We start from the raw sequence: 25,640 nt of genomic DNA on the forward strand, positions 1-25,640 counted from the left end.
TAAGAAAGCTCTCTAGTCTAAAATACTATGACCAGTGGCAGACTATTCACTATATAGTGCACTACTCATGACCAGGGCACATAGGTATCTGATCAAAAGTAGTGCACTATATAGGGAATAGTGTCATTTGGGATGAAATCAACCATACTGTGACCATCCCGATGTCTGGGGAAACTGATTGTGGAGATGGCCAGTAACCGCAAGACAAAAGAACAGCTGTGCATACACTCAAAAGAAAACCTGCCTTACAGTTCCTTATTGTGTTTAAACAAAAACAGTCTTTTAATGAGGTAAAACAACAACACACACCCATAGTGATTAGCATTTTTATTTTATTTTACAAATGCACTCATTGTCGCCATGGATTACAATTCATGTCGTTCAATTTAAGTCTCTTTTTTTATATAAACATCAGCAGTAGAATATTACAGTGAGTATCCTAGCAACAGGTCACCTCTTCACTTGTTAAAGTGCATCAAAATGAAGAGCACATTCAAGATTAGGTTAACCAACAAAATCAATCGATTACCAATAATCAATTCAATATCATACTGATTGATTGCTGATTGGGCAAACAAATAGCCCGAGGTGAGAAAGCAATGGAAGAGAAAGAAGGGTCACACAGTCTGAGGAGTCTGGTCCATGCACCTATTCATTTACAAATACACTTCTAAGACTACACACTCAAATCATTGAGGACTCAGAAATGACGTCGCACATAGGAGCTGGACTGATCAAATATGGTGGTCCCCAATGGCTTCCTATTCCCTACATGGTGCACTACCTTTGACCAGAGCGCTATTGGCTCCTGTCAAAAGTAGTGCACTATGCCCTGACAAATTGAGGCTGTTCTGAGGGTAAAAGGGAGGTGGTGCAACTTAATATTAGGATATTTGGTATACTCAATGTATAGGGAATAGGGTGCCATTTAGGACACACATAAAGTTAAATAAATTAACCCCTTGAAAAAAAAAAATGCCATTTTCAACATACACCCTAAAAAAACAAGTTGATGAGAATGATCTGTTGGACGACCAAGGCACAGAGGAGGCCGCAGTGCCACATAATTCTAAATTAAGGATTTTCTACAAATGAACAAGGTCAGAGGCACACATTTCAGGAGCTTGACGAAGTCCAGGTTGGGGGGTAGTCTCTCCCTGAAGTGCCCTGTTGACTGCACAGGACACTAGTGGATGGAGGTAGTGTGTAGAACAGAAAACATTTCTATCTACAGTGACAGTACAGCCCATATGCAAAACAGAACAGCTGTAGAGTGGTGTAGTGGCAGCCATTTTGTTGGAGTTGCAGTCCTTTGTCATCTTCCCAGCAGACAAGAAAGTGTATGGGAGAGACCTAAGTGAAAACGCCCCATCAATTCTGGACAAGCTGAATAGAGTCTGAATGGACCAGTAACTACCTACTCCGCCAGAACAGAGAGGTCTGATACAAGTCATTTACTGATTCCCACATACATGTACAATGGACCCAAATACACACAAGGTACGTGTGTAAGTAAGACTCCTGTATAAAGTTGAAAAAGTGGTATGATCTGCCATGATCACTTCCACATGGGTGAGGATGCAGGACGGTCCATTTTAGGCCCAGGTATCCGTGTTGCTGTGGGGGTTTTACAGGCAGAAACAGCAGCTCTAGAGGCCTCTGTGCCGGGGCTCGTCTTGGCCGTTTTAGTCCTGGCCGCAGCTATAATAGCTGTACGGATGGTTTTAGCTGTAGCAGAGGAGGGGCTGTGTGTGGAGCGGGGTTGAGAGGAGTGTTGGGTCTCAGAGTTGGAGGTGGGGGCGAGACGTTTGGTCACCCTGAGAGGAGAGCCTCTGACAAAGGCTGGCTGGGTGGTAGCTGTACTACTAGTGGTGCTGGTGCTAGAAGTCCTCTCCCTCTCTGGTCCAAGCCCCAGCCCAGCTCTCTCTGATACCCGGCGGGTCAAGGTGGGTTTCCCTGGGGCCAGCTGCTGGTTCGCACCCCCAGCCTGGCTCCTCTCACTCCTGGTGCTACTGCTCCGCTTCACCTCTGTCTGGGTAGTAGTAGGACGCGTGATGGGTGAGGAGCGCATGGAGGCGCTGCGTATGGACGGGGACGCCAGACGAGTGGAACGTGGTGTAGTCTGTAAATTAGGATTTGGGACAGGGCCAGTGGGTGTCTGTATCTCTGGTTTGGAAATTAAACGGGCTCTATGGATGCCTGTATCGTTAGGCAGACGTGCACGGGGTACCAAGCCCCTCTTAGCCCCTCCTCGGACAACAGGGGTGTTCCCCCCGCTCCGAGAGTCCTCTTTCCCCATTGGAAGTCCGGCACCAGCCCCTGGAGTCTCCGCCTGCCTCTCTTTCCTCCACTTGGAGCAGAGGCTGGGTGGGGCTTTGGGGAGAGGTGTGGTTGGAGTGGGAGGAGGGGATAGGTTGTCATAGGAATGCAGGCCTCGGACCAGGGTGTGGCACTCCAGGGTTTCGCCCACACGTGGGTATGACCGGTCCCTCTCCCTGTCAGGGCTGCAGACCTCTGGGCATTGATATGCCCGCTGTGGGCTCAGCTCTGGTAGGCTGGGAGGCAGCCATTTCTGTTCTACTGGTGTAGAGCGAGATTCTGTTTCCCTCTGCTGGGTTGTTCCCCCCTCAGGTGAAAGCCTCAGCTCCAAGGCACCACCAGTTCCTTGTGTGGTCTCCTTGTCTCCCTTAGACTCCTGCAATTGGACACCGTCTGAGGCATCAGTGGCCATGGATGATTTTGATTGGCTCTCAAAGGGCTGCTCAGTCACCTCAGTGACCGTTGACCGTGTGAGAGGAGCGAAGTCAGGGTCCTGATGCGCTGCGTCTCTGACTGAGGAGTCTGTGTGTTTCTCCTGAGAAACAGGGGTAGGGTCAGTCCCCTCTAGGTCATGCCTGTGTCTAAGACCAATGGTATTTCTTCTCACACTGGGGATGGCAGTAGTGGTAGTGGAGGAGTGTCTATGAGGACTGGCCATAGACTTAGTGGTCAGTACATCCTGGTCAGGGCTGGCATCAACTGTCCGCTCATGTTCAGTCACTTGAGCCGTTGGTGCGAGTCGGCTTTCAATGATGTTAGTAGCAATTCCATGTTGGGTTTGGGTGACATAGGCAATAATGTCCTGCCTGTTTTGGGGGACATTGAATCTACGTCCACACTGGGTTTGAGTGACGTTAGAAGTCAGTTCATGTTGAGTTTGTGAGACTTGAGTCTGAGTTGTCCTCTCATGATTTGGTCTCTTAGTCTCCAGGACTGGTTGGTGCTGATGGACCAAGGGCTCTGTCCTGGTCTCTGTCCCCAGGGATGGCCTCTCCTGGCTGGGGTAGGTGGGGCAGGGAAGCCCTGGGGAGGTCTGGGGGTGGATGGAGGTATTACTGAGGTTGGAGGAGTTGTTGAGGTGGGGATATGTCTGAAGAGGAGCGGAGGTGGTGTTCTGGAGGAGATGAGAGTTGTAGTTCTGGAGGTGGGTGGAGGAGGTTTGAGGAGGAGGGGAGGATGAGGAGTTGTTTTGGAGGAGATGAGAGTTGAAGTTCTGGAGGTGGTGGGAGTGCCTGCGGTTCTCCTGGGTTCTAAGGCTGCGCTGGCTCCAGGTGTGGCTCAGGTTCTCAAGGGTTCTCTCCAGGTCATCCTGGTTCTTCTGGGTTCCCAGTGGGGACACCCGACCCAGAACCACACCCAGGTCCAGCCCTGTACACACGGCCACGGAGCGACGCTTCTCCACCATCTCACGCTCTCGCTCCATCCGCTTCTGCTCCTTCTGTTCCCGCTCTGCGTTTTCCTGAGAGGGAACATGATGAGTTACATTAGTTTATGGTAGAAGAAGAAACATCAAGTATACATTTATCAGCACAGCATCTACGCCTCCATCTTATGTGTTTTTGTCCTCATCAGTCTATAACTCCTGTCATACATACATACATACATACATACATGCATACTTTTTTTTACTATTTTATACATTGTAGAATACTGAAGACATCAAAACCATGAAATAACACATGAAATCATGTAGTAACCAAAAAACGTGTTAAACGAATCAAAATCTATTTTAGATTCTTCAAAGTAGCCACCATTTGCTTTGCACACTCTTGGCATTCTCTGAACCAGGTTCATGAGGAATGCTTTTCCAACAGTCTTGAAGGAGTTCCCACATATGCTGAGCACTTGTTGGCTGATTTTCCTTCACTCTGCGGTCCAACTCATCCCAAACCACCTCAATTGGGTTGAAGTCGGGTGATTGTGGAGGCCAGGACATCTGATGCAGCACTCCATCACTCTCAGTCAAATATCCCTTACACAGCCTGAAGGTGTGTTTTGGGTCATTGTCCTGTTGAAAAACAAATGATAATCCCATCTTGTTTGTGCTTAGTGGGACTGCGTATCGCTGCAGAATGCTGTGGTAGCCACGCTGGTTAAGTGTGCCTTGAATTCGAAATAAATCACTGACAGTGTCACCAGCAAAGCCCCCCCACACCATCACACCTCCTCCTCCATGCTTCACGGTGGGAACCACACATGCGGAGATCATCCGTTCACCTACTCTGCGTCTCACAAAGACACGGCGGTTAGAACCAAAAATCTCAAATTTGGTCTCATCAGACCAAAGAACATATTTCCACCGGTCTAATGTCCATTGCTCGTGTTTCTTGGCCCAAGCAAGTCTCTTCTTATTGTTGTGTCCTTTAGTAGTGGTTTCTTCGCAGCAATTTGTCCATGAAGGCATGATTTACTCAGTCTCCTCCGAACAGTTGATGTTGAGATGTGTCTGTTACTTGAACTCTGTGATTTGGACTGCAATCTGTGGCGCAGTTAACTCTAATGAACTTATCCTCTGCAGCAGAGGTTACCCTGGGTCTTCCTTTCCTGTGGCGGTCCTCATGAGAGCCAGTTTAATCATAGCGCTTGATGATTTTTGCAACTGCACATTTTCCGGATTGACTGACCTTCATGTCTTAAAGTAATGACGGACTGTCGTTTCTCTCTTCCACAAATTAACAAGTCATATTTGTTAATTGAAATGCATTCCAGGTGACTTCCTCAGGAAGCTGGTTGAGAATGCCAAGAGTGTGCAAAGCTGTCATCAAGGCAAAGGGTGGCTACTCAAATATATTTTCATTTGTTTAACACTTTTTTGGTCACTACATGATTCCATAGTTTTGATGTCTTCATAACTATCTGCCCAAGCTACAAAGTCAGAAGCCCAACCTCGTCCTCTTCTTAAAAATCAGATTTTAAACCCAACCCTAAGTCTAACCCAAACCTTGAATTATGACCAAACGGCTCATTTTAGTTTTCATAAATGTTTACAATATGGACAAAATCTGGACTTTGGCCATGTAGTGGGAAACATACAGACAGTTTGATGTAAAGCAGTCGGTCTCACCTGTACGGCTCTTTGGAAGCGAAGGCAGAAGGAGTGAAAGACCCTGCAGGCCTCCTCCAATTTAAAGATGCTGTCATCCTCACAGAAGAATTCAACCAGAGCCTGACTGGACATCCTCATCCCCTCCACGTCATCCTCTGCTTCCTTCAGACGGTCCTCTGCCACCTAGAGAGAGAGATGAGGAGATCGAGAGAGCAAGAAAGGGAGATTAGACTCACTGTTTTGACCAAGGAGGAAAAATAAGGTGAGAAGAGACTCAAAGTTAACCAAAGCCATGTGAGTTTCAATGTTGTTCTTTGTGAGTTCATAAATTCTCACTTCACTAGACACCATAGATCAGTGTTTATAATTACCGTAATTTCCGGACTATTAAGCGCACCTGAATATAAGCCGCATCCACTGAATGAAAAAATATATATATATTTTGAACATAAATAAGCCGCACATGTCTATAAGCCACAGGTGCCTACCGGTACATTGAAACAAAGGAACTTTACACAGGCTTTAACAAAACACAGCTTGTAACAAAAAGTAAAAAATTAGCAGTAAGCTTTACCGGTAGTTGTCTTTTTGCACTGAGTCAATTCCTCACGCTGCTGTTTCCAACGTCTTATCATCGACTCATTAAGACCAAGCTCCCGTGCAGCAGCTCTATTTCCTTTCCAACAGCCAGACAAATCGCCTTCAACTTGAAAGTTGCATCATATGCATTTCTCCGTGTCTTTGCCATGATGAGGGTGACAAAATGACTACCGTAATCAGAATGATGGGAAGTTTGAGAGCGCTCGATTTAATCAAAACAGTAAACAAAAAAGTTGTTTGACCTTAACCCGTTCGGCAATTTCATTGGTCTAATGAAAGCTTCATGCCGCCAAAAACTGAGCACGTCACAGAATGTGTTTTTTAGGAGAACAAAAAAATTGAAAGCGGGAAAAATCCATATATTAGCCGCGTCATTGTTTAAGCCGCGAGGTTCAAAGCCTGGGAAAAAAGTTGCGGCTTATAGTCCGGAATTTACGGTATGCATGTTCTAGATCAGTGTGTGTTCTAAATCCATGTTCTAGAATCTAGTTCAGTACCTCCAGGAAAGACCGTGTGAGCTGCTGGATCTCTGCCTCCGTCTGGACACTGATCCTGAGGGATGCCACACGCATGTGGAGTCTGGAGAGATCTTCTACTACCGACTCCTCACACAACCTATAGGAAGACAGAGACCAGAGATGCATTACTTGACATGACATTTAAAAAGGTAGATTCAGCGATATGAGATAGACGCAGAAAGTAAACAGCATAAGTGGGTCAATTTCCATAACTAAGAACGTTGAAGCGCGAGGCTCAACTACCCCCTGGCTATCACACTGAACAGGCTGAAGCATATCCGTGCACATGCACAGATACTGTTTGTGACTGTGTTGCATCTCGCTTATCTCAATATCTCCAGTGCTGCTTGTGGCAACGTCATTTCACGGAGTTCACCTTTATAGATGATAGTAAAGTGATTGCTGCGAGATTATGTGACCCAAAAAATAGATGGCGTCTACTCCAAAAGTTGGCCAAACTGCAAATGTACGGCTCTGGATAAAACCTTGTGTTTTTAACCACAACCCAACCTGTTGCTGCGATCCATAAGAGACTATGAGGCAAAGTAAACCATATGGGAATCTTTGTTTCAGAAGATGCTGTTACTTAGATTCTAACTCAAAGCAGTGGTTCCTAAGCTGTGACCTACATAAAGCTGTTATTTTCCCTCAAAGCAGTGGTTCCTAAGCTGTGACCTACATAAAGCTGTTATTTTCCCTCAAAGCAGTGGTTCCTAAGCTGTGACCTACATAAAGCTGTTATTTTCCCTCAAAGCAGTGGTTCCTAAGCTGTGACCTACATAAAGCTGTTATTTTCCCTCAAAGCAGTGGTTCCTAAGCTGTGACCTACATAAAGCTGTTATTTTCCTCAGACATCTTAATACATCCAAAATGTCCCCTTTGGCTCCGCCCCAGCAGGAGTAGGCTGTCGCTCATTACTAGGTCCTGACTGACTTACAGTAACACCGATACCCACAGAGTAACTGACAGTAAGCGTGCGTCCCAAATGGCACCCTATTCCCAATATAGCGCATTGACAAAAAGTACTAGGTGCCATTTGGGACACAATCTAAGTGTCCTACATAGCTAACCAAACCCAAAACCCCAACAGAGCCGTAATATTGGATTGAAACAGAAATGTTGTCATGAGCCATATTAAAACAAGGGGATAGCTATATCACTAACAGCTGGACAGAGCTCCAGTACTGTAACACAATACAGTCCTGTTGAAACTGTTCTTGTTGGGCGTAGTGTGTGTGAGATAGCAGCCTGCTGGGGCGTATTGATGTTATAGGACGGATCTCATATGCTCCCCAGAAGCATCCAAAACACCACGAGCCACGTTCAAACACTTCAGATTCCTTCCTTCCTCTCTTTAATTAATTACAGATCTGCTAGACTGGTTAAAAGCAAGGAAATGGAAACCTTGCTTTACAAGCAGATCACGTAAAGATCTGTGTTTGCCCCAAGGTACACTAACTATTAGAACAAGGACGCGTTCAACAGGACAACGTTTTGGAACGTTCGGATAGAAATAGGTAACATAGAAGAAATATGCCTCTCTGACGTGTAGACCAAGGAATCATGTTGGCTCTATTCATGGCAATTCTATCTGCAACAACAATGTTTGGCAAATGAATGTGGCCCAGGCTCTGAGGAAGAAGGAGGGTATTTCTAAACTTGGGGGGGGGGGGGGGCTGTATTATTGGCTCTTACTAACCTGGAGGCGGGGCCGACGTGTCCTAGTTGGCCAGGAAACGACAGTAAACTCTGGTCCTTTTTCACCGCTTCCTGTGGAGACAGAGACAGAGCTGATCCAGCTATTGTTTCACACAGTGAGCCGTCATAATTCTGGCTGAATCATTGCATTGTGTCACGATTCAGTGTGTTGATATGGTTATTGTGAATGTAATAATTCATGGTTGGTCAAATACCCAACACATAGTTTGAAAGAGATTCTGAAGACCCGTTTCATCTGTGCCAATTGAACAATTCTGCGATATAACAAAGTGTCAAGTTTTTAAAAGGAAACTAAATGTGCAGTCTGTCAGATGGTTGTGAGTCTTCAATAAATAGTAGTCTGGGATTCATCGTCGTCTTTGAACTGCATCTAGAGTTTCTTTAGATGTGGCATATTAATGCTTTAGCTTAAGTCTTCACTGAAAGATAAATTCAAGTCAAGCACTTCAAGGGTCTCCTCCTCACTGCAGTGTGACTTGCACTGAGTGTACAAAACATTATGAACACTTGCTTTTTCCATGACAGACTGACCAGGTGAATCCAGGTGAAAGCTATGATCCCTTATTGACGTCACCAGTTTAATCCACCTCAAATCAGTGTAGATGAAGGGGAGTAGACAGGTTAAAGAAGGATTTTTAAGCCTTGAGACAATTGAGACTGGTTGTATGTGTGCCATTCAGTGTGTGAATGGCCAAGACAAAAGATTGAAGTGTTTTTGAAAAGGGTATGGAAGTAGGTGCCTGGTGCACCGCTTTGAGTGTGTCAAACTGCGACATTGCTGTTTTTTTCCTTTTTTACACTCAGCAGTTTCCTGTGTGTATCAAGAATAGCCCACCACCCAAAGGACATCCAGCCACTTGACAACTGTGGGAAGCATTGGAGTCAACATGGGTCAGCATCCCTGTGGAATGAATTGATGCTGTTCTGATGGCAAAGGTGGGTACAACTCAATATTAGGAAGGTGTATATTTGACTACATCAGGGTAGGAGTGGTGATCTACAGTAGGATCAGTTTTGCATTTTAGATGACAAGGAATACAGCTATTATGCACAAAACGTATCTGATCATAGATCAGGTCTTACCATGGCCACGAAGTGCAGGAGGTTCATGCCTGGCTTGTTGGCTTTAGTGTCGGCCAGCTTGAGCAGGGATGGGATTCGGAACCCTGCTGCGTTGCCTGCGTACCCACCCTGAGGTCAAATACAGTAGGTCAGTGAAAATAGGTCTCACACACACACACACACCATCTTAAACAAACACAACATTACAAAACCCAGGTGCAGCCAGAGTGATGCTCTGGAACCCAGTGCAGACCCCAGTCCTACACCGGCAGCATTGTGCACACAGATAAAGGACGTCTCTCTCTTTCAACTGAAAGGTAAAAAGAAAGGAGAAGAAAGAAAGTATAATACTCACAGCGTTCATGTAGTTTCCTGCCTTCAGAACCAGACGGAGGATAGAGTGCAGCTCAGGACAGCTCAACAGCTCTGAGAGAGAGAGAGACAGACACAGAGACAGACAGGTGATTAAAGGGGAAACTAAACCCCCCGCTGATTAAAGGGGAAACTGATTGAAGGGGTGGGGGCGCTGATGAAGAGCAGTAGGCCATGTCTGTGTCCAAAATGGCTCCCTATACCTTTTATAGTGCACTACTTTTTACCAGGGCCCATAGGGATCTGGACAAAAGTAGTGCCCTATGTAGGGAATAGGGTGCCATTTGGGATGTATTGGTAGTATCTAAAAATGGGAAGTAGATGGGCAACAAAGGGGGTTAAAGGGACGGTGATGAGTAGTAGTCTAGAGTAAAACTAAATAACTTCCACCATTTCATACTGAACTCCAACAAGACAGAGCACTAAAAGGGGAAGTGAACGGTACGGAAGGGAACGGTACGGAAGGGAACAGCCACAAAAGAGTTTGAAGGGGCGGTGATAGGGAGTAGAGCAGACCTAGGGTTCATCCCAAATGGCACCCTATTCCCTATGGGAGAGCCCTATGGAACCTGGTCAAAAGTAGTACACTATATAGGGGATAGGGCACCATTTGGGACATATCCATTTACTAAAAGCCCCTGTTGATGGTTTACCTCTGGCCGCCTCCCTCAGACATCTGGCTGCCAGACAGAGAGAGGTCACGGCAGGGTCAAACTCCTCCTGCAGGATCATGGCGTCCAGACGCAGACGAAAGCTAACGGTGGAGAAAAGGGGAGGAGAGGATGAGAGTGGTCAGAGCCTTATCGATCATCAGACACACATCAGCACAGAGTGGAAAGTCAGTGAATCAGCCATTATAGTGTGTTGAGGGTGGGAGTCACTGCAAAAATGAGAACAGCCGATAAATTGGCATGTTTTGCAACATAGTTTGAACTTCAAGGTTAGGGTTTGTAATAGTTGTAAAACAGTGAAGTGATAACAGTGCTAGAGGTTGTGTGGTATACCTGGGGACTTCCACTAGCAGAATCATGAAGAGGTCAGACTCCCCGAGCCCACTGCGTTCTGCCTTGAACCTCTTCAGGCGAGCCTCCTGTATAAACACCCAGACAGACAGCTTAGAGATATTATCAGTTAGCTTTCCTGTTACAGTCTACAAACCTCATTCCTTTTACTGGGAATTCCACCTGGGTTTCATTTACTAGAATCTCCCAAAATAATATTTAGAATTCAAAGCTTTGCTTTCGAGTCCAGTGGAAGAACCCCCATCACCCAGGATGAGTCCAGTGGTAGAACCCCCATCACCCAGGATGAGTCCAGTGGTAGAACCCGCATCACCCAGGATGAGTCCAGTGGTAGAACCCCCATCACCCAATAGAGGGGTGGGGGGGGGGGTTACAGGCTAGTCAGTGTTGCAGTAGGAGCTACGGTGTGTCGGAGAGGACGCAGAGCAGAGTCTTTACCTCGTCTGCGTCAGGCAGCAGTTTGCAGAGCTCAGACAGTTTCTCAGCCCCGTAGCGGGTCCCGACCCCCTGCCGGATATCCTCAACTATCTCCTGGACAGCCCTGTAGACACATGACACACATCAGCTCTATGGTGACCTCACTTCACACACACACGTCTGCGGGGTTTAGGGAAACGGAGTTTTAGCCACAGAGGATGGAAGTTACTGATATACTGAGGTGATTCAAGAGAACACTAATTATTTAAGAAATCATGCAGGGGTGTAGAATAGCGGAGGGGGTATCATGCAGGGGTGTGGAATAGAGGAGGGGGTATCATGCAGGGGTGTAGAATAGCGGAGGGGGTATCATGCAGGGGTGTAGAATAGCGGAGGGGGTATCATGCAGGGGTGTAGAATAGCGGAGGGGGTATCATGCAGGGGTGTAGAATAGCGGAGGGGGTATCATGCACGGGTGTAGAATAGCGGAGGGGGTATCATGCAGGGGTGTGGAATAGCGGAGGGGGTATCATGCAGGGGTGTAGAATAGCGGAGGGGGTATCATGCAGGGGTGTGGAATAGCGGAGGGGGTATCATGCACGGGTGTAGAATAGCGGAGGGGGTATCATGCAGGGGTGTGGAATAGCGGAGGGGGTATCATGCAGGGGTGTAGAATAGCGGAGGGGGTATCATGCAGGGGTGTGGAATAGCGGAGGGGGTATTATGCAGGGGTGTAGAATAGCGGAGGGGGTATCATGCAGGGGTGTGGAATGGTGTCATGGGTTTGATATTCTCTGATTACTCTGCTTGGTGCATGCACACGCATGGTCAAGCTTATCACCTCTTATCTGACTGACTGTTGGGGGAAAAGGCATTTGACGCCACGTTGGCGACACACAGCATGACATGTGCCCTGAGCAAATACACATACAGAGATAAAACACACACAGGCGCTCAACACAGACACTTCGGCAAACACCATATGTAGACACCAACACACAGCGGTCCTTAGAGGTTGAGGTATCACCAGACAGAGAGAGAGAGAGAGCAGAAACTGGCCAGTCCCTGACTGTATGACCTCTCCCCAACTCGAACTTCCTCCAAATGACACAAGTCTGCAGCTCAACCCCTCCAGGAGCCCATTAGAAATACATCTCTCCTTTCATCACTACCTACATCACACAGCTTTCACCATTCCTTCACTCTCCCCCCCTCTTTCCCTGGCTTTTCCTCTCTCCCTGGCTTTTCCTCTCTTTCCATCTCCCCACTATTTTGTTGACTTTCCTCTTTCCTACTTCTCCCCCCTTCATTACATATTTTCCTCCCTTCTCTCTCCCCTATATGCCCCCCTTTTTCGGTCTTTCTCTTACATTTCTCCTCTCTGCCTGTCGGCCCTGTGTTCACTCCAATGCCATGGCTCTGCCTGTCGGCCCTGTGTTCACTAATGCCATGGCTCTGCCTGTCGGCCCTGTGTTCACTAATGCCATGGCTCTGCCTGTCGGCCCTGTGTTCACTAATGCCATGGCTCTGCCTGTCGGCCCTGTGTTCACTAATGCCATGGCTCTGCCTGTCGGCCCTGTGTTCACTAATGCCATGGCTCTGCCTGTCGGCCCTGTGTTCACTAATGCCATGGCTCTGCCTGTCGGGCCCTGTGTTTACTAATGCCATGGCTCTGCCTGTCGGCCCTGTGTTCACTAATGCCATGGCTCTGCCTGTCGGCCCTGTGTTTACTAATGCCATGGCTCTGCCTGTCGGGCCCTGTGTTTACTAATGCCATGGCTCTGCCTGTCGGCCCTGTGTTCACTAATGCCATGGCTCTGCCTGTCGGCCCTGTGTTCACTAATGCCATGGCTCTGCCTGTCGGCCCTGTGTTCACTAATGCCATGGCTCTGCCTGTCGGCCCTGTGTTCACTAATGCCATGGCTCTGCCTGTCGGGCCTGTGTTCACTAATGCCATGGCTCTGCCTGTCGGCCCTGTGTTCACTAATGCCATGGCTCTGCCTGTCGGGCCCTGTGTTTACTAATGCCATGGCTCTGCCTGTCTGAATCAGAGATAACACTAACCTTTGTTAAGGAGTGAAAATACACATGGCTCAACTGGGATTATCCTGATTCAAAAGAGTTCAATAAAATGTTTTTGCCTTTGTAGCCTGCGGCCTGTTATTTCTATGCAGAACTGAATGCTGGATACAATAATTGTCTCCACAGCTGAAATAGAGCATAATGAAAAAGTAGAGGGAAGTAGCACACGTATTAATGCCATAGTGTCTCACGAAGGGGCCAATCAAACGACTTCCACCCATGTCGCAAATCTAAAAGTACTTTGTGACTCACACAAGACAAACAAGCTCCATGTAAGAAGACACGTTTTTGTCCATAGGAGAGGCTCTTCTCCCTTCATAAAGGCTTTCAACTACATGTTCTGACATATGCTGTTTAGAGAGAGAAAAGCGCTCTTCAACTAGGATGCGCACAATTGAATCTCTGTGAACTCTGTGTGCAGTACACAAGGGGCATGACAACATACCTACTCTGCAAGAGGGCATTGCCTGGTAACTACCGTCATACCCACTAGTGTTCTCACAAAACCAGAATTTTGACTTCGATACTCGATACCACAGCAAAAAAAAACAAGTCATATTAGCCAAAGATCTGTTGAAATGATCTGTTGAAATGTATGCATTAATGAATCAATCTAACCACATCACAATGGTAATCATTTATTTGAATGGTAAATTTCTATCTAAACTGGGTGAATCAAGACGTAGCCTATGAATGCATATTGAATAGGAGTTACTGAGCTTTTTTTGGCTGACTTCAAGAAGCTACAGATGAAAAACTCTGTTTATCCTTCCATGTGGGACTTATTGTATTGTACTGTTCAACAATTGCATAGAAGAAGCAAGCTCTCCTTCTACAAATGTGTGAGCGGTCTCTAAGACCCATGACATCATTCACAGACAGAGTCCGTTCAAGGCTCGAGCAAAGATGATCTTGACTGGGAGAGACGTGAGGCGGAGGAAACAAAGTGAATTAATAATGTTTTTGGTGATAATCAGCAATATTTAGCGTTATGGTTTGCATATTTTTTTTGGGGGGGGGGGGGGACTCCCAAGTGGCGGAAATGGAGGAAAACTCCTGAGCGGAAATGGAGGAAAACTCGCCTCCCTGCGGACCTGGCATCCTTTCACTCACTCCTCTCTACATTCTCCTCTTCTGTCTCTGCTGCTAAAGCCACTTTCTACCACTCTAAATTCCAAGCATCTGCCTCTAACCCTAGGAAGCTCTTTGCTACCTTCTCCTCCCTCCTGAATCCTCCTCCCCCTCCCCCCCCCCTCCTCCCCCTCTGCGGATGACTTCGTCAACCATTTTGAAAAGAAGGTTGACGATATCCGATCCTCGTTTGCTAAGTCAAACGACACCGGTGGTCCTGCTCACACTGCCCTACCCTGTGCTTTGACCTCTTTCTCCCCTCTCTCTCCAGATGAAATCTCGCGTCTTGTGACGGCCGGCCGCCCAACAACCTGCCCACTTGACCCTATCCCCTCCTCTCTTCTCCAGACCATTTCCGGAGACCTTCTCCCCTTCCTCACCTCGCTCATCAACTCATCCTTGACCGCTGGCTACGTCCCTTCCGTCTTCAAGAGAGCGAGAGTTGCACCCCTTCTGAAAAAACCTACACTCGATCCCTCCGATGTCAACAACTACAGACCAGTATCCCTTCTTTCTTTTCTCTCCAAAACTCTTGAACGTGCCGTCCTTGGCCAGCTCTCCTGCTATCTCTCTCAGAATGACCTTCTTGATCCTAATCAGTCAGGTTTCAAGACTGGGCATTCAACTGAGACTGCTCTTCTCTGTGTCACGGAGGCTCTCCGCACTGCTAAAGCTAACTCTCTCTCCTCTGCTCTCATCCTTCTAGACCTATCTGCTGCCTTTGATACTGTGAACCATCAGATCCTCCTCTCCACCCTCTCCGAGTTGGGCATCTCCGGCACGGCCCACGCTTGGATTGCGTCCTACCTGACAGGTCGCTCCTACCAGGTGGCGTGACGAGAATCTGTCTCCGCACCATGCGCTCTCACCACTGGTGTCCCCCAGGGCTCTGTTCTAGGCCCTCTCCTATTCTCGCTATACACCAAGTCACTTGGCTCTGTCATATCCTCACATGGTCTCTCCTATCATTGCTATGCAGACGACACACAATTAATCTTCTCCTTTCCCCCTTCTGATAACCAGGCGGCGAATCGCATCTCTGCATGTCTGTCAGACATATCAGTGTGGATGACGGATCACCAGCTCAAGCTGAACCTCGGCAAGACGGAGCTGCTCTTCCTCCCGGGGAAGGACTGCCCGTTCCATGATCTCGCCATCACGGTTGACAACTCCCTTGTGTCCTCCTCCCAGAGTGCTAAGAACCTTGGCGTGATCCTGGACAACACCCTGTCGTTCTCCACTAACATCAAGGCGGTGACCCGATCCTGTAGGTTCATGCTCTACAACATTCGCAGAGTACAACCCTGCCTCACACAGGAAGCGGCGCAGGTCCTAATCCAGGCACTTGTCATCTCCCGTCTGGATTACTGCAACTCGCTGTTGGCTGGGCTCCCTGCCTGTGCCATTAAACCCCTACAACTCATCCAGAACGCCGCAGCCCGTCTGGTGTTCAACCTTCCCAAGTTCTCTCACGTCACCCCGCTCCTCCGCTCTCTCCACTGAGCTAACATTATACAGTCCAGACTCCCAGTTAGTTCAGTGGTTCCTCAGGACAGACTAGAGCCAGTATAAGAGGGGAGCTAACATGATGCAGCCCAGTGAGTTCATTGGTTCTTCAGATAGGCTGGAGCTAGCAATGAGTAAGTGGAGGCTGTGGAGCAGGCATGGTGCTCTCGCTCTATAAGGGTAATCGGCTGCGCTGATTGACTTGATCCTCTCTAAATCAGTAGACGACGTGAGACACATTTGACAGAAGTACCAAAAGTAACACATTTCAGTAATTAACCGTGTTCTGGTATCGGAAGAAGTACCAACATTTTGGTATACCGTGCAATACTAATACCCACAGAGACCAACACACAGACACCAGCCATATCTGACCCACACAGACACCAGCCATATCTGACCCACACAGACACCAGCCATATCTGACCCAAACAGACACCAGCCATATCTGACCCACACAGACACCAGCCATATCTGACCCACACAGACACCAGCCATATCTGACCCACACAGACACCAGCCATATCTGACCCACACAGACACCAGCCATATCTGACCCACACAGACACCAACCATATCTGACCCACACAGACACCAACCATATCTGACCCACAGAGGCCAACACACAGACACAGCATAAACAGCAAAGACATTCCAAACAGTACACCGATTTTAAACCTACGATCTAAACTCTACATAAAATAAAAGTGAAAAGTGAAAACATCAAGCTATAGAAAAGCGCCACCCTTGGTTTTACAAGAAATGTTATGACTTTTCAGGACTAGTAATTTACAGACTTTTCACCTTGTGTTTCCAGACTCATGAACTCTACAGGAGGAGGATCAGCGTCTCAAAGGCGTGCGTCCCAAATGGTGCCCTATTCGCTACAGGGCCCTGGTTAAAAGTGGTGCACTGTAAACGGAGTAGGGTGCCATTTGGGACACAAGCCTGTGTCCGACAGTCTTTACTGAAGGGCAGCTCTCCTTAACGGTCTGAGCAGGTGTCAACTTTGACCCCTCAGGTCACCATCTTATCCCCCTACCACTTTGTGCCCCCCTACAGTCCAGTTGCTAAGGCAGGATGCCATTTCATCTGCACCTGTTACCTTCTTGACACCCCCTGTCCCCTCACACTTAGAAACCCCCCCCCCCCCCACACACACACACACACACACTTCCCACTCCTCGATAGTGTGAAGGGTTGTTCCCCTGGGTACTATCCCGGCCCCTTGTACTTCCTACTACAGACTCTAAGAGCTTTTCTGATTCATGGTGCTTGACCTCTGATACCAGAGCAGCACATGCTCTCTAGGACCTTCCAGATAAATACTTAGAAAAATGAAAGTGTGTGATGAGGAAAGGGATCCTTACGTCTTAAACTGACGTAGAAATATTCCAACATTCATACTGCGTTTGGAGTCCAGTAGTGAGACCTGCAAACACAGACACAGAGAACATGTCAGATGCTATGATCAAGCTGGAATAACAGTCAGTAGTATACCGGTATCTCAGTGGAGGCCGCTGAGGGAAGGAGAGCTCATCATAATGGCTGGAACAGAGAGAATGGAAACAATGTGTTTGATACCATTCCACTGATTCCGCTCCAGCCATTACCATGATCCCGTATTTCCCTATTAAGGTGCCACCAACCTCCTGTGTGGTATATGCAGTATCTCTTTCAACTTTACAGACACCACATGCTATCAATATAGGCTACCTGGCAGTTTAAACTACACCTCGCCTCAATGCCAGTCAGTGCCAGTTTAAACTACACCTAGTCAGTGTCTGCCTCTAGCCAGCATGCTGTTGTCGTGGCACAGCAACAACATACCACTGTTGAATGCACACACATACTGGCACTAACTCATACTGCGCTCCTATCCCATACCTTGTCTGTGGTGCCATCTCCAGTCCTCTCACTCACCCTCCCTCCCCCACCCATCTCCAGTCCTCTCACTCACCCTCCCTCCCCCACCCATCTCCAGTCCTCTCACCCACCCTCCCTCCCCCACCCATCTCCAGTCCTCTCACCCACCCTCCCTCCCCCACCCATCTCCAGTCCTCTCACCCACCCTCCCTCCCCCACCCATCTCCAGTCCTCTCACTCACTCTCCCTCCCCCACCCATCTCCAGTCCTCTCACCCACCCTCCCTCCCCCACCCATCTCCAGTCCTCTCACTCACTCTCCCTCCCCCACCCATCTCCAGTCCTCTCACCCACCCTCCCTCCCCCACCCATCTCCAGTCCTCTCACCCACCCTCCCTCCCCCACCCATCTCCAGTCCTCTCACCCACCCTCCCTCCCCCACCCATCTCCAGTCCTCTCACTCACTCTCCCTCCCTCCCCCACCCATCTCCAGTCCTCTCACCCACTCTCCCTACCCCACCCATCTCCAGTCCTCTCACTCACTCTCCCTCCCTCCCCCACCCATCTCCAGTCCTCTCACCCACTCTCCCTACCCCACCCATCTCCAGTCCTCTCACTCACTCTCCCTCCCCCACCCATCTCCAGTCCTCTCACTCACTCTCCCTCCCCCACCCATCTCCAGTCCTCTCACTCACTCTCCCTACCCCACCCATCTCCAGTCCTCTCACCCACTCTCCCTCCCCCACCCATCTCCAGTCCTCTCACCCACTCTCCCTCCCCCACCCATCTCCAGTCCTCTCACCCACTCTCCCTCCCCCACCCATCTCCAGTCCTCTCACTCACTCTCCCTCCCCCACCCATCTCCAGTCCTCTCCCCCACCCCCCACCCATCTCCAGTCCTCTCCCCCACCCCCACCCATCTCCAGTCCTCTCCCCCACCCCCACGCATCTCCAGTTCTCTCACCCTCCCTCCCCCACCCATCTCCAGTTCTCTCACCCTCCCTCCCCCACCCATCTCCAGTTCTCTCACCCTCCCTCCCCCACCCATCTCCAGTTCTCTCACCCTCCCTCCCCCACCCATCTCCAGTTCTCTCACCCTCCCTCCCCCACCCATCTCCAGTTCTCTCACCCTCCCTCCCCCACCCATCTCCAGTTCTCTCACCCTCCCTCCCCCACCCATCTCAAATCCTCTCCACCTCCCCCACCCACCCGTCTCCAGTCCTCTCACCCTCCCTCCCCCACCCATCTCACCCTCTCCCACCCATCTCCAATCCTCTCACCCTCCCACCCATCTCCAATCCTCTCACCCTCCCCCACCCACCCATCTCATCCTCTCCCACCCATCTCCAGTACTCTCACCCTCTCCCACCCATCTCCAATCCTCTCACCCTCCCACCCATCTCCAATCCTCTCACCCTCCCCCACCCATCTCCTGTCATCTCCCCCTCCCCCACCCATCTCCAGTCCCCTCCCATCTCCACTCCTCTCCCATCTCCACTCCTCTCCCTCCCATCTCCAGTCCTCTCTCCAATCCTCTCACCCACCCATCTCCACTCCCCCTCCCATCTCCACTCCTCTCTCCAGGCCTCTCTCCAATCCTCTCACCCATCTCCAGTCCTCTCTCCCTCCCATCTCCAGTCCTCTCATCCTCTCCCACCCATCTCCAGTCCTCTCATCCTCTCCCACCCATCTCCAGTCCTCTCATCCTCTCCCACCCATCTCCAGTCCTCTCATCCTCGCCCACCCATCTCCAGTCCTCTCATCCTCGCCCACCCATCTCCAGTCCTCTCATCCACCCCCCACCCATCTCCAGTCCTCTCCCCCACCCCCACCCATCTCCAGTCCTCTCCCCCACCCCCACGCATCTCCAGTTCTCTCACCCTCCCTCCCCCACCCATCTCCAGTTCTCTCACCCTCCCTCCCCCACCCATCTCCAGTTCTCTCACCCTCCCTCCCCCACCCATCTCCAGTTCTCTCACCCTCCCTCCCCCACCCATCTCCAGTTCTCTCACCCTCCCTCCCCCACCCATCTCCAGTTCTCTCACCCTCCCTCCCCCACCCATCTCCAGTTCTCTCACCCTCCCTCCCCCACCCATCTCAAATCCTCTCCACCTCCCCCACCCACCCGTCTCCAGTCCTCTCACCCTCCCTCCCCCACCCATCTCACCCTCTCCCACCCATCTCCAATCCTCTCACCCTCCCACCCATCTCCAATCCTCTCACCCTCCCCCACCCACCCATCTCATCCTCTCCCACCCATCTCCAGTACTCTCACCCTCTCCCACCCATCTCCAATCCTCTCACCCTCCCACCCATCTCCAATCCTCTCACCCTCCCCCACCCATCTCCTGTCATCTCCCCCTCCCCCACCCATCTCCAGTCCCCTCCCATCTCCACTCCTCTCCCATCTCCACTCCTCTCCCTCCCATCTCCAGTCCTCTCTCCAATCCTCTCACCCACCCATCTCCACTCCCCCTCCCATCTCCACTCCTCTCTCCAGGCCTCTCTCCAATCCTCTCACCCATCTCCAGTCCTCTCTCCCTCCCATCTCCAGTCCTCTCATCCTCTCCCACCCATCTCCAGTCCTCTCATCCTCTCCCACCCATCTCCAGTCCTCTCATCCTCTCCCACCCATCTCCAGTCCTCTCATCCTCTCCCACCCATCTCCAGTCCTCTCATCCTCGCCCACCCATCTCCAGTCCTCTCATCCTCGCCCACCCATCTCCAGTCCTCTCATCCTCTCCCACCCATCTCCAGTCCTCTTATCCTCCCCCACCCATCTCCAGTCCTCTCCCCTCCCCCTCCCATCTCCAGTCCTCTCCCCTCCCCCTCCCATCTCCAGTCCTCTCCCCCACCCATCTCCAGTCCTCTCACCCTCCCTCCCCCACCCACCCATCTCATCCTCTCCCACCCATCTCCAGTCCTCTCACCCTCTCCCACCCACCCATCTCCAGTCCTCTCACCCTCTCCCACCCACCCATCGCCAGTCCTCTCATCTCCAGTCCTCCCATCCTCTCATCCTCTCCCACCCATCTCCAATCCTCTCACCCTCCCCCAGTCCTCTCATCCTCGCCCACCCATCTCCAGTCCTCTCATCCTCTCCCACCCATCTCCAGTCCTCTTATCCTCCCCCACCCATCTCCAGTCCTCTCCCCTCCCCCTCCCATCTCCAGTCCTCTCCCCTCCCCCTCCCATCTCCAGTCCTCTCCCCCACCCATCTCCAGTCCTCTCACCCTCCCTCCCCCACCCACCCATCTCATCCTCTCCCACCCATCTCCAGTCCTCTCACCCTCTCCCCCCCACCCATCTCCAATCCTCTCACCCTCCCCCCCCACCCATCTCCAGTCCTCTCACCCTCCCTCCCCCACCCATCTCATCCTCTCCCACCCATCTCCAGTCCTCTCACCCTCTCCCACCCAGCTCCAGTCCTCTCACCCTCTCCCACCCACCCCCAGTCCTCTCACCCTCCCATCCCCAGTCCTCTCCAGTCCTCTCCCCAGTCCTCTCCCACCCACCTCCAGTCCTCTCCCACCCACCTCCAGTCCTCTCCCCATCCTCTCCCACCCATCTCCAGTCCTCTCATCCTCTCCCACCCATCTCCAGTCCTCTCATCCTCTCCCACCCATCTCCAGTCCTCTCATCCTCTCCCACCCATCTCCAGTCCTCTCATCCTCTCCCACCCATCTCCAGTCCTCTCATCCTCTCCCACCCATCTCCAGTCCTCTCCCCTCCCCCTCCCATCTCCAGTCCTCTCCCCCACCCATCTCCAGTCCTCTCACCCTCTCCCACCCACCCCCAGTCCTCTCACCCTCCCATCCCCAGTCCTCTCCCCATCCCATCCCCAGTCCTCTCCCCAGTCCTCTCCCACCCACCTCCAGTCCTCTCACACCCACCTCCAGTCCTCTCCCCATCCCATCCCCAGTCCTCTCCCCATCCCATCCCCAGTCCTCTCCCCATCCCATCCCCAGTCCTCTCCCCATCCCATCCCATCTCCAGTCCTCTCACACCCACCTCCAGTCCTCTCCCCCTCCCCCACCCATCCCCAGTCCTCTCCCCATCCCAAGTCCTCTCACACCCACCTCCAGTCCTCTCCCCCACCCACCCCAGTCCTCTCCCCCACCCCCACCCATCTCCAGTCCTCTCCCCCACCCATCTCCAGTCCTCTCCCCCACCCCCACCCATCTCCAGTCCTCTCCCCCACCCATCTCCAGTCCTCTCCCCCACCCATCTCCAGTCCTCTCCCCCACCCATCTCCAGTCCGCTCATCCTCCCCAGTCCTCTCATCCTCCCCAGTCCTCTCATCCTCCCCAGTCCTCTCATCCTCCCCAGTCCTCTCATCCTCTCCCACCCATCTCCAATCCTCTCACCTTATCCGTGGTTTTGTCCTGGGGTGAACTGCATCGCATCAGCACAGACCTCCATCTCAAACTGCCGGGTCTGTCCTGAGGTTTACTGTCCTTCTGTCTAAACAGCTCATCCAGAGAGTGTAGATCTATAGGGAACTCTTCCTCCTCCGTAGCCGCTCCACTCCAGACACTCTTCCTCCCCTCCACCTTCTCCTTAGGGATCTGCTCCCAGTTCAGCTTCCTTAGCCGGCTGTGACGGGCCGAGTCCATATGGGTTAGAGGAGAGGAGGGAGGTGGGGGAGGAGGAGGCGGCGGGGGAGGAGGAGGAGTATGAGCAGGGGTGAGGGGTAGGGGAACAGGTTTAGCGCCAGGAAGGAGAGGGAGGGTATCCATGGCTGTCACTTCCAAGATGAGGGGCGCAACACCGCGAGGGCTGGCGGGTGGCGTTCCATGAAAGGCACGGGACTCCTTGATGGACACGGTGAGGTTGATAAGCATAGAGGCTAATTGGGAGTTAGGATAGGGCTCAACTAGGGTTTAGGACTGGGACTGGTTGAAGAGCATGGAGGCTAGTTGGGAGTTAGGATAGGGCTCAACTAGGGTTTAGGACTGGGACTGGTTGAAGAGCATGGAGGCTAGTTGGGAGTTAGGATAGGGCTCAACTAGGGTTTAGGACTGGTTGAAAAGCATGGAGGCTAGTTGGGAGTTAGGATAGGGCTCAACTAGGGTTTAGGACTGGTTGAAGAGCATGGAGGCTAGTTGGGAGTTAGGATAGGGCTCAACTAGGGTTTAGGACTGGGACTGGTTGTGGTCTAACAGTGCAGATAGCCAGAGTTCAACACAGATAGATGGATATTGAAATGTAGGCTATAGGGGCTAGTTAGGGTGTAGCTTTAATGCTTGTTAGGGTGCTTCCCAACGGGCGAGTACAGTCTCTACTCAACCAAGGTGTCTTCTCTCTATTCTCTTCTCACAGTGGTGCAAGTCTCAGTCAGTCCCTCCAATCTAGGAAAACAACAACACAATGAAATCAGCTCCCAGGAAGGTTCAATAGACAGACAGACCTCAGAATACTGCTCATGCCATCTGTATTATACCAATATAGGCTATTCAGCAGTATAGGGTATCAGACAATGTAATGAAGCATTTCATCCAGTCTCCACGATCACATGACTTATTTAAAGACAGACATTATAAATACAGGCCCTGTCTAGTCTGGTCCTGGGCTTGACATTAACATCTTCATATGTTTTAGTTACTACACATTTGAGATGACATCAGATGCTCTGAGATTCAGAAGCCAAGTGTTCCATTGTCACTCCTTCTGATAAGCTGATGTAAAAAGGTTGAGCCTTAGCCTACATCAACCTATGTCATTTGGAATCAGTGTAACTTATGTTGTTGATTGTGATTGACAAACCACATTTTCAAATAATAAAAGTATGTCTTATCCATCTGTATTCTTTGAGTAAAACTCTGTACCAGACTAACACCGGTATTTAAGGTTTTTCAAGAAGCATTTGGAATATTCCAGTGTGCTGGCCCGCAAGCTACTAACTCGCCCACACCTGGCTAGTCCTTTAATTACCAGCATGGTTATGCCTGTTATATCTCTGTTCATCACTCTACAGCGGATCTAACTGGCTGTTTGTTACACAGTCTGAAACATGTTACCTTCAGTCAGGTTACAGAGAGAAAGACAGAGAGAGAGCGAGAGAGAACAGCATGTGTAATCCTGCACTGTTTCACCCTGATGCCTGCCTCAAGTCCACACACACGCCCTGCCTGCTGCTCTACCTTCTAATTATTGCAAATGGGAGAGAGGTGTAGAGAAACAGGTGATCTACTCTCTCTCTCACACGGAAAGGTGTTACAGAAAACGCCCCCACATTGTCTGTGTCTAATATGACTAGATTCTATTCAGATAGGACTTGTCCGGTCACGAATATTAAACAGATTCTGAAAATTAGCAATAAGCATCATGCACCCAATGGGGAGTTTTGGATAGGCCTTTCCTGCAATTATACAAACGAGTCAGTAAGGTTTCAAGTGCATGTTCTAATTAATTGGATTGAAAATATAAGTTATTCAATCATAATGGCAACATGTGGGGCTCCTCGTGTGATTTTCTTTGCATGAATGACAACTCTCGGGTACAATGGCGCTCTGAGGCCCGTAATCAATGCCAAGTTAGTTGTTTCAATTTGCACGGCATGAGCGCGCAACAGAGGCTGCTTTTAGACTGACTGCACAATTCTGATCTTTTTTGGACCAATCATATCAGATTTTCAACATCAGATTTTTCTTCTAGAGCTAATCTGATTGGTCAAAAAGAACAATACGTTCAAAAGAAGATCAGAATTGTGCTGCCTGTCTAAACACAGCCAAAGACCTTACATCTCTGATTAGGCCAACCGTAAATTACTATTTTTTCCTACTATACAGCCAAGACAGTCATTCTTCAAAAGTAAACAATGTTAAATAAATACATAATTTGGGAGAAGTAGGCGAAGATAGTTCATAGCCTGATGGTTTTAATTCAAGGAGGAATGAAGAGATTGTGTGGACACCCCCAAAACAAACACATTCAATTGACAGATTTAATCTAAAACGGTGTCAGTTCCTAAAATAGACTTTCTTTCATTTAAAAACACTCAGCCACCTAGGTAGCATGGGCCTACCGTGAATATTCAGAATTTGATCATCTCTGCATGTTTTTTCTCAATTAAATGTAGGCTAAATTACTTTATAAAGACAATTGTTTAGGCTATAGAGAAATTGCAATAATGACTTAAATTTACAAAGCAATCCTCTAGTTTATCGTATTCGGTTTATCGTGGTTATTTCCAGCTTTTCCTGCAAAAAGAAAATCACTAAAAACAAAAACACATGCTACTTACAGTGCGTTATGATGCGATATCCAACTTTCCAAAGGTAACACCCAAAGTTATTTTACAATTCCTTCTTTCTTGTTGTAAACTTCAATGAAAAACGTATTGTTTTAATTCGTTCTCTGTTGCTTGATGCCTCCTCGCTCAAGCCAATGCATTGTGCTGCTCCGCAGTTTGAAGTGTTCTACTCTGCTCTGCTCAATTTGCAGGAAAACTTTCCTAGCGCTGAAGGAACGCGCAGGCGCGCCGCCGCGTCGTTTAGATTTGCCCAGGATCGCGCACCTCAGGACTCAACGTTTTGGAACGTTCAGATAGAAATATGTTATGTAGAACAAACATGCCACTCTGACATGTAGAATAAGGAATCACGGCGGCTCTATGCATGAATATATATCTGCAACGTTCGATACGTTTGGCAACTGAACGTGGCTCTGACCTTCTTGCATTATTTCATCCCAACTTTCCCATGTGATGGTCAAACAGGTACTACACTAATCACTCCAGTGGTTTCCCCTGCATACCTGAGCACATTTATAATGCCTGGACACATTTACAACAGGCTTACACACTAACACACTTTTATTTAACTAGGCAAGTCAGTTAAGAACAAATTCTTATTTTCAATGACGGCCTAGGAACAGTGGGTTAACTGCCTTGTTCAGGGGCAGAACGACAGATTTTTACCTTGTCAGCTCAGGGATTCAGATCTAGCAACCTTTCGGTTACTAGTCCAACGCTCTAACC

At 49.7% G+C, this 25,640-nt stretch overlaps 1 protein-coding gene across 1 annotated transcript; it reads right to left on the minus strand.

Annotated features, from left to right (window-relative positions):
- Window positions 1-314: 314 nt before the first annotated feature.
- Window positions 315-25,109, minus strand: LOC106612215 (uncharacterized). The gene is made up of 12 exons (XM_045724154.2): window positions 24,906-25,109; window positions 22,027-23,010; window positions 17,165-17,226; window positions 11,097-11,199; window positions 10,641-10,726; window positions 10,290-10,390; window positions 9,620-9,690; window positions 9,286-9,393; window positions 8,183-8,253; window positions 6,463-6,580; window positions 5,384-5,548; window positions 315-3,778 (listed from the first exon to the last, which is right to left on the minus strand). Exons 2-12 carry the CDS (start codon window positions 22,501-22,503, stop codon window positions 1,559-1,561), a joined length of 3,582 nt encoding a protein of 1,193 aa, XP_045580110.2. The 5' UTR covers window positions 22,504-23,010; window positions 24,906-25,109; the 3' UTR covers window positions 315-1,558.
- Between the last annotated feature and the right edge of the window lie 531 nt (window positions 25,110-25,640).

Source organism: Salmo salar, chromosome 09, assembly GCF_965601325.2.
Source record: "Salmo salar chromosome 09, fSalSal1, whole genome shotgun sequence".
NCBI lineage: Eukaryota > Metazoa > Chordata > Actinopteri > Salmoniformes > Salmonidae > Salmo > Salmo salar.

Bases quoted from the DNA above. Each gene is read 5' to 3' on its own strand.
- LOC106612215 (XM_045724154.2), bottom strand. From the start codon at position 22,503: ATGCTTATCAACCTCACCGTGTCCATCAAGGAGTCCCGTGCCTTTCAT. The intron at 17,227-22,026 runs GTGAGAGGATTG...CTGTGTTTGCAG, and splicing joins AGGACAAAACCACGGATAAG to GTCTCACTACTGGACTCCAA. The intron at 5,549-6,462 runs GTACTGAACTAG...CTCTCTCTCTAG, and splicing joins TCACACGGTCTTTCCTGGAG to GTGGCAGAGGACCGTCTGAA.